This window comes from Lactuca sativa, chromosome 6 (assembly GCF_002870075.4).
Source record: "Lactuca sativa cultivar Salinas chromosome 6, Lsat_Salinas_v11, whole genome shotgun sequence".
Lineage (NCBI taxonomy): Eukaryota > Viridiplantae > Streptophyta > Magnoliopsida > Asterales > Asteraceae > Lactuca > Lactuca sativa.
The window spans coordinates 89,206,219-89,214,641 of NC_056628.2; the positions used below are offsets into that span (position 1 = coordinate 89,206,219).

Here is an 8,423-nt window from a genome sequence, read left to right on the forward strand (position 1 = left end):
ATTATATATCATGCAAAAAATATGAAATATAGAGAGAATTGGAACAAACTCCCCTGGGGTAGCAGTCGCTAGGTTGATATCTCTTCTCTTCAGCTCCATCTTCAATTGACTTTAGACATGGGAACAGCTCATCCATGTCTTGGGTGTCAAAATCTCGTGTGGTAGACATGCAAATAGCTCAAAAATGTAGGACAAAGCTCCTAGAAACCTCCAGTAATGACTCTTCACGAAAAATGGACAAGTACTGCAATGAAAGTGCCCAAAACAGCTCTGGAATTCGAAAAATGTTGATCTACTCGGCGAGTATAATTGTGTACTTGGCGAGTTTGTTGCCAGCTTGCAGTATATTGTGTAATTACCCATGTACTCGCCGAGTAGTATTTGTGCACTCGGCGAGTAGGCGCTGTGTTGAGAAAAATTTTTCCAGCTCGTTTTCTTTTCGATTAAGGTTCTGAATTGGGATGATTCAGTGACTCTTTCTCTAATTACTTCAGCAGCAACACTCTTTATCACTCCCAACTCTAACGGACCCAACCTTAATGACAAAACTTCGCACTCTTATTTGAACATTCCTCACTCCCTCACTTGAACCTTGACCCTTAAAACTTCTATATGCATCCTAACCTTCCAGCCCTGAAAAATATGCAACCAAAAGTGAAAGCAATAAAAGTCCTACAAGAAACAAAATCATCCAAGTTCAACATTTGTCCAAATCAAACACCACACAAAAATAAATAAAAACACAAAACAAGAACTTCTTCATTCTTCTTACTCCATGTTAGTTCCTCCAGCTCCACTTCCTCCTCCTTCATGGCCTCTCCTCATCCTTTCCTCCCAATTCATAATGTAGGGATAACCGGGTCCGGGTCTCGGGGCGATATTCATTTGTTGGAAAAGATACTCAAATTATTGATTATTATAATTGACAGCTCTCCCAATATCATCCAAGTATCTCCGGTACTCAACTTGGTTCCACCCATTGTTCTCTTCCTCCACCGGAATAACCGGTGGGTCTTCTCGTACCCGCTCACTCCGTTGCCTCACCCGTCGTCCCGACTCCTCGGGGATAACCAGCTCATCCGCATGTGGGATAGAATAAGAGTCTCCAAACTTCTCCACAATCCTTGCCCTCCTATATAGTGTAGTGTTGAATGGAGGGGGAGAAATGACTGTCAGCGCCCTTGATTCTTGCAAATCGAAGATCCCATATGATTTTGCAAGCCTTGTCACAAACATTCCTTCATTGATTTTGGAGGTCACCTTCTCCTTAATAGCCCCTTCCGCAAGATATTTTGCTATGCAATAAGGGAGGTTGCAAAAAACATCAGGAGTAATAATGCTCCAAAGATAGAAGATGTCAAGGGTTGGGACCTTGTCATCATCCTTCCACATATTAATTGTGCTGGTGACGAAACGATGAATGAGACGGTGGATCGGTGAACGAATGTGGCCCTCCTGCGCGGAAGATGGGATGTATACCCGGTTGACAATAGTACTCCACCAAGTGGAAGCAACCACTGCTTCGAGTAGATCTTTGTGACAATCTTCCAAGAAAGCTTCAAAGTCTTCATTTAACATGGTACTTTGGTCATAGATGCCAGTCCTCCATGAAAACTCAGCCATGCTGCATTGTCGCAGCTCCCCACCAAGAGAAAAAGAAATTATATTGGGATTATAATACTCACTACCACCCCGGAATGAAATGGTAGCGAAGAATTCCCAGCATAGTTCAGCGAAGACCGGTTCTTGAATTTTGAACAATTGTAACCAACCATCACATATGATGGTAGAATCTCCCACATTGCATTCCTTCACCAAATATGGTGTCTGTTCCTCCTCCAGCCCAACCTTTCCCAGCCAATCCCAGTCCACTGCATTAGGTAAGTGGATCTCTTTCTGCTTCAAAGCTTCTAATTTGTTTTTGGCGCGGGCTTGAGATGATTTAGAGGTGATTTGGCGAAAAGAGAGCCACAGGATGTCTCCTTGGCTTCCCCCTCTTGAAGTTTGACCTCTTCTGGACATGGTACCTGCAAAATAACATTAAGAAAGCACAAACAAACAACACCCAACAATTAAAATCGAAAAACACAGATCTGTATAGCACCCTACTCGCCGAGTTCATGAACTACTCGGCGAGTAGGATGAACATCAGGACCAGATTCATGCCGCACCTATATGGGTCATCCAAAACACCCAATTTTTCATAAGGGTTTGTTGTACTAAGTCCAATAAACACTAATCCAAAAGAAATTTTGCCTAAAACCTCCTAATTCATAGTAAAATCAAAACCCTAGAAATTGAGGAAACCCCCAAATCCGGATTTTAGACAAAATAAGGGCTAAGAAGTGATAAAGTTTTAACCTTTGACAAGTATTGGGTGTAGAAATCATACCTTTACTCTTGAAAGTTGAAGATTCAAAAAAATTGGAAGAAATGGCTTGAGAGTCGCTGTGCACGGCGAGTGTGTGGGTAAAAGTGAATGAAAACCCTTTTTACAGATTATAAAACGTCTGTGTAAGTTGTCTACTAGCCGAGTAGAAAAGTTCTACTCGCCAAGTAGGTCCGCGTTTTTGCGATTTTCTGCGAATTCGTGCAAGTACTCGCCGAGTAGATCGAACCTACTCGTCGAGTAAAGCTTGCGGTTTGAACAAAAATTGATTTTTTCTTATTTTTAACCACCACCCCACACTCTAAGCATTGTTTGCCCTCAAGCAATCATTTTGAACATATTTTCAGAAGAAGAACGAAAATAAAACAGATCCTAAGAAGTTAAAGGAAAAAGAAATGCAAACTCTAAACTCAGGTTGCCTCCCGGAAGTGCTTCTTTTTAAGGAGTCATTAGCTGGACTCCTCCCATTCTATGTTGCTGCAATTCCTCTAGCAACAACAACTCTTCCATGCCTTCATTTCTTGGGACTCCTTCATTTCTTTTGACCCTATGTCCATTGACCTTGAAAGGGGTACCATCCTTTGATAATAACTCTATAGCACCATGTGGAAACACCTTCTTCACCAGAAAAGGACCATCCCATTTTGACTTGAGTTTGCCCGAGAAGATTTTTAGCCTTGAATAAAGAGCAACACCTTTTGCCCTTCATGAAACTCTTTATTTCCCTTGATCCTCTTGTCATGCCAACTCTTGGTTTTCTCTTTATAAATTAGAGAACTAGTGTAAGCATCATTTCTAAGTTCCTCAAGAGCATTCATTTGCATTAACCGGTTGTTCTTGAGCTCCGCCATGTTGAAGTTGAAATTTTTTAAAGCCCAAAAAGCTTTATGCTCGATTTCCACCGGTAAATGACATTGCTTTCCATAAACTAGCCTATATGGTGTAGTACCAATAGGTGTTTTGAAAGCTGTTCGGAAGTCCCAAAGTGCATCATCTAGCTTATCCGACCATTCTTTCCGATTGCTCCCCACCGATCTCTCCAAGATTCTCTTTAAGGCTCTATTTGTCACTTCGGTTTGTCCACTAGTTTGCGGATGGTAGGATGTAGAGAATTTATGGGTTACCCCATATTTCCTTAGCACCTTCTCTAGTTGATCATTGGCAAAATGAGTGCCTCGGTCACTTATAAGGGCTTTCGGGGCTCCAAATCTTGAAAATAGTTTCTTCAAAAAGCGCACTACCACCCGGCCATCATTAGTTGGCAAAGCTTGTGCCTCCACCCACTTGGATACATAATCCACCGCCACCAATATGTATTTGTTGCCTTTGGACATGGGAAATGGTCCCATCAAATCGATCCCCCACACATCAAATACTTCGCACACTTGAATACTATGTTGTGGCATTTCATTTCGGGATGAAATGTTTCCCGCTCTTTTACATGCATCACATTCTTTGACAAATTGGGTTGCATCTTTAAAAATCGTGGGCCAGTAAAATCCAATGTCAAAGATCTTCTTAGCAGTGTAATGTGCTCCATGATGTCCACCCGTGGGCTCGCTATGACAATGCTCCAAAATCTGTCGGCTTTCCTTCCCGAACACGCATCTCCGTATGATTCCATCCGCACAGCTTCGGAAAAGGTATGGCTCATCCCAAAAGTAATACTTTATTTCAGAAAAGAATTTCTTCTTTTGTTGGCTGGTAAGATCTTTTGGTATGTATTTGCTAGCTAAATAATTAGCTGTGTCTGCAAACCATGGCTCTTCTCCCACGGTCACCATAATGTACTCGTCCGGGAAGTCATCTCCAACTCTATCTTCTTGCAATTGCGGGTTTTCAAGCCTTGACAAGTGGTCGGCTGCTACATTCTCCATTCCCTTCTTGTCGCGTATCTCTATGTCAAACTCTTGAAGAAGTAGAACCCATCATATCAATCTTGGCTTGGCATCCTGCTTGGCAAACAAATACTTGATAGCGGAGTGGTTAGTAAAAACAGTTGTTTTAGATAAAACTAAATAAGGGCAGAATTTATCAAAAGCGTACACCACATCTAATAATTCTTTTTCAGTGGTGGTGTAATTTTCTTGGGCCGGATTTAAAGTTTTACTAGCATAATAGATGGGTCGAAAGTGCTTATCAACCCTTTGACCAAGGACAAATCCTAATGCAAAGTCACTAGCATCACACATTATTTCAAATGGTAAATCCCAATTTGGAGCAATAATGATCGGGGCATTAGTCAATTTTTCTTTTAAAAATTCAAATGCCTCTAAACACTCTTTAGTAAAATTAAGTGGTGCATCATTTAAAAACAATTGTGTTAGAGGTCTAGTTATTTTAGAAAAATCTTTTATAAAACGCCGGTAAAAACCCGCGTGTCCTAGAAAACTTCTAATGCCCTTCACATTAGTTGGTGGGGGTAATTTGGCAATGGTGTCAATCTTTGCCCGATCCACTTCAATTCCCAATTTGGAAACCTTGTGGCCTAAAACTATACCCTCCTTGACCATAAAGTGACATTTCTCCCAATTAAGGACCAAGTCGGGTTTTTCGCATCTAGCAAGCATTAAGTCAAGATTTGTGAGACAATCATGGAAGGAAGATCCAAAAACAGAAAAATCGTCCATAAAGACTTCCATGAATTTTTCAACCATATCGTGGAATATGGCTGTCATGCACCTTTGAAATGTCGCGGGTGCATTGCATAGCCCAAAGGGCATGCGTCGATAAGCAAAAGTCCCACTTGGGCAAGTAAATGTGGTCTTTTCTTGGTCCATTGGGTCTATGGGTATTTGGAAATAACCCGAAAATCCGTCTAGAAAGCAATAATAACTATGGCCCGATAATCTTTCTAACATTTGATCAATAAAAGGTAAGGGAAAATGGTCTTTACGAGTGACATTGTTCAGCTTTCGATAATCAATGCACACTCTCCAACCGGTTACCGTTCGTGTCGGAATAAGCTCATTCTTCTCGTTGGTTATGACCGTCATCCCTCCTTTCTTGGGCACCAGTTGGACCGGACTCACCCACGGACTATCGAAAATGGAATATATGATCCCCGCATCTAAAAGCTTGACCACTTCCTTCTTGACCACTTCTTGCATATTTGGGTTTAATCTTCTTTGGTGCTGCACAACCGACTTTGCTCCTTCTTCTAGATTAATCTTGTGAGAACAATAAGAGGGGCTGATTCCCTTGATGTCGGTAATGCTCCATGCTATGGCCCGCTTTCGCTTCTTCAAAACTTGAACTAGTTCTTCTTTTTCAGATTCGGAAAGGTCAGAGGCTATGATAACTGGCCTTTGACGGCCATCTTCAAGGAAAGCATACTCCAAATGTTTTGGTAACGTTTTGAGCTCAGTTTTTGGGTTCTGTTAGTTGTACCCGCCGAGTGCAGGTAAGGGACTTGGCGAGTTGGCAGCTGAATTCACGAATTCCATTTTTTCTTCGCTTGGACTCGGCGAGTAGATCGGCCCTACTCGTCGAGTTGATCTGTCAGATTGTTTCATCAATTCTTCAAATTCAGCTTCTTCCAGCAGCCTCTCGATCTCCATTAAGTCTTTTTCAGCATCAAATTCTTCATCAAAAATGGTGGACTTTTTGGGATCTTCACTTTCGCACTCCTCCATTAATTCATCAAGCATGTCAATTGAGAACGCCATGTGATCACTATTCCTTGCATACTTCATAGTGTGATCAACCCCAAAAGTGACTGAATCATCTCCTACCCGTAAAGTAAGCTTCGAGTCCCTCATGTCTACTATAGCACTTGCAGTGTTGAGGAAAGGTCTTCCAAGGATGATCGGGACTTGAGGATCCGCCTCCATATCTAGAATTATGAAATCTGCGGGAAATACAAACTTGTCCACCTTGACCAATAAGTCTTCACATATGCCTCTTGGAAAAGTGACTGTCTTGTTTACTAAGTGAATCTCCATACGAATTGGCCTTGGTTCCAGGAGATCCAGCTTCTTGAAGAATGAATATGACATGAGGTTCACACTTGCTCCTGAATCGGCCGAAGCATGAATGGTAGCCAAGTTACCAAATTGGCATGGCAAAGTCAAGCTCCCCGGGTCACCCTTCTTCTTTGGTAGATTATTTAGCATGGCAGTTGAGCAGTTCTCATTAAGAACTACCTTTTTCACTTCCTCCATCTTCCTTCTATTCGTGAGAAGTTCCTTAAGGAATTTTGCATATTTTGGCATTTGTGCGACAGCTTCGATGAAGGGTCTGTTGATTTGAAGAGATTTGATATGATCAAGAAACTTCTGGTACTACTCTTCCTACTTTTCTCTCTTAGCTCGGGTTGGATATGGCAATGGAGGCTAAAAGGGCTTTTCAAGAATTTGCTCTTTCGGGTTTGGCAGTGGACTCGTCGAGTCCATATTTTGGACTCGGCGAGTAGGCTCTATAGATTGAAGGTTTGGATTTTGGTCTTGAGTTTCTGCATCCTCCTTCTGCAATTCTTTGGGTGCTTCATTCTGAATAGGGGCCAGAGGAGTGATTATCTTCCCACTTCTCATTGTGACTATGTTTATATGCGCGCCTCGTGGGTTATTTTCGGTTTTACTAGGAAGTTTGCCCGGTGATCTTTGGTTGATTTGTTGAGCAAGTTTCCCTAGCTGCGTTTCTATGTTGTGGATAGATGCTTGCTGGTTTCTAAGCGTGATCCTTGTTTCTTGAATTGCAGCATTATGATCACTATGTCTCTTTTCTGAAGCAACTACAAATTTGGTAAGCATTTCTTCCAAACTTGGTTTTCTTTCTTGTGCCGACTCCTCCTTTTGGTAAAAACCTCTTCCTTTCTGCCTGAACTTCTCCTCCTTAGCCTTCTTGTACTCTTCATAAGGGAACCACTCTTTCTTTGGTTTTCGCCAATCTTCATCATATCGGTCCCCACTTGAGTAACAAACTTGCACCTTCTTGTTGCCATTTTCATCCAAGTCGCAGTCTCTAGTAAGATGAGGCCCATTGCAGTTTTCACACCCCACCCGTATAACATGTATCGTTTGGTCCATTTTGTCCATCATCCTATCCATGTTTTTTAACATGGCCATCACTGCTGATAAGTCTTCTGAAGCTGCATAGGCGGACCCCCTTGTTACATCATTTCTTGGATTATGGTATTCTCTAGAATGCTTAGAGAATTCTTCAATTAGCTGCTTTATCACTGGAGGTGCCTTCTTCATAAGTGGACCTTGCGAGTCAAGTAATTGCCTTGTGGTAACATTTACTCCATCATAAAAGATGGAGACTTCTTGCTGACTATTGAGGTCGTGATGTGGGCAATTCCTTAACAAGCTCTTGTACCTCTCCCAAGCTTCATATAGTGACTCTCCGGCTTGTTGTTCAAAGTTGGCTATGGCTTTCTTGAGCTTGGATATCTTGGATGGTGGGCATAAGTGATCAATGAACTCTTCTTTCAACTGGGCCCATGTAGTGATGGATCCGAGAGGTAGTAACTTGAGCCAATCCTTTGCAGCACCCTTCAAAGTAACCGGAAGCATGCGAAGTAGCTGAGTTTCCCGAGGCACGTTAGGAACATTGAAATAATCAGCTACATCATTGACTTCATCCAAGTGCTTTTAGGCGTCTTCGTGATCCTTGCCAGTGAAAGGGATCTCTTTAAGTAAGGCTAGGATATGACCCTTAAGCTTAAAAGTAGCAGTTGTGGGAATTGCGGGCTACACAAGTCCCGAGCCAGTGTCATCGCGCATCCTCTTCTTCCATTCTCCCATGGGGACTTCATCGATATTAGCCATAGTGATAACTAAATCGTCCTCAAAATCGGATTCGTGCTCGTATGTAGGTTCTTCTTCTTCCTCGGTCTCGTACTTAGTGTCTTCTTTAATTGGGTCTTCGATTGTTAAAGAGGCGCTGGATGCTCCTGATTTGCTGCTCTTCTTCTTGCTGAAAACGAACTTGAGGTTCTTTAGTGGAGAATTCTTTGAAGAAGCGGATTCTCCAACGACTTTTCCTTTGTTCCTCCTTAGTGCGGATTCCGGGTCTTCGAGAGGAGGAACCA

The 8,423-nt window shown here is 42.2% G+C and overlaps 2 protein-coding genes and 1 non-coding gene across 3 annotated transcripts; 1 reads left to right on the plus strand and 2 right to left on the minus strand.

Moving 5' to 3' along the window:
* Nucleotides 1-5,769: 5,769 nt before the first annotated feature.
* On the minus strand, nucleotides 5,770-6,603 carry LOC111912045 (uncharacterized). Its single transcript, XM_023907796.1, has one exon. The coding sequence runs from the start codon at nucleotides 6,601-6,603 to the stop codon at nucleotides 5,770-5,772; it is 834 nt and encodes a 277-aa protein (XP_023763564.1).
* Nucleotides 6,604-6,723: 120 nt separating this feature from the next.
* On the minus strand, nucleotides 6,724-7,905 carry LOC128126837 (uncharacterized). The gene has a single exon (XM_052764975.1). It carries the CDS (start codon nucleotides 7,903-7,905, stop codon nucleotides 6,724-6,726), a length of 1,182 nt encoding a protein of 393 aa, XP_052620935.1.
* LOC111912067 (small nucleolar RNA R71) lies at nucleotides 7,670-7,776 on the plus strand. Its single transcript, XR_002857066.1, has one exon. It is a non-coding gene; the product is annotated as a small nucleolar RNA R71 (small nucleolar RNA).
* Nucleotides 7,906-8,423: the final 518 nt, after the last annotated feature.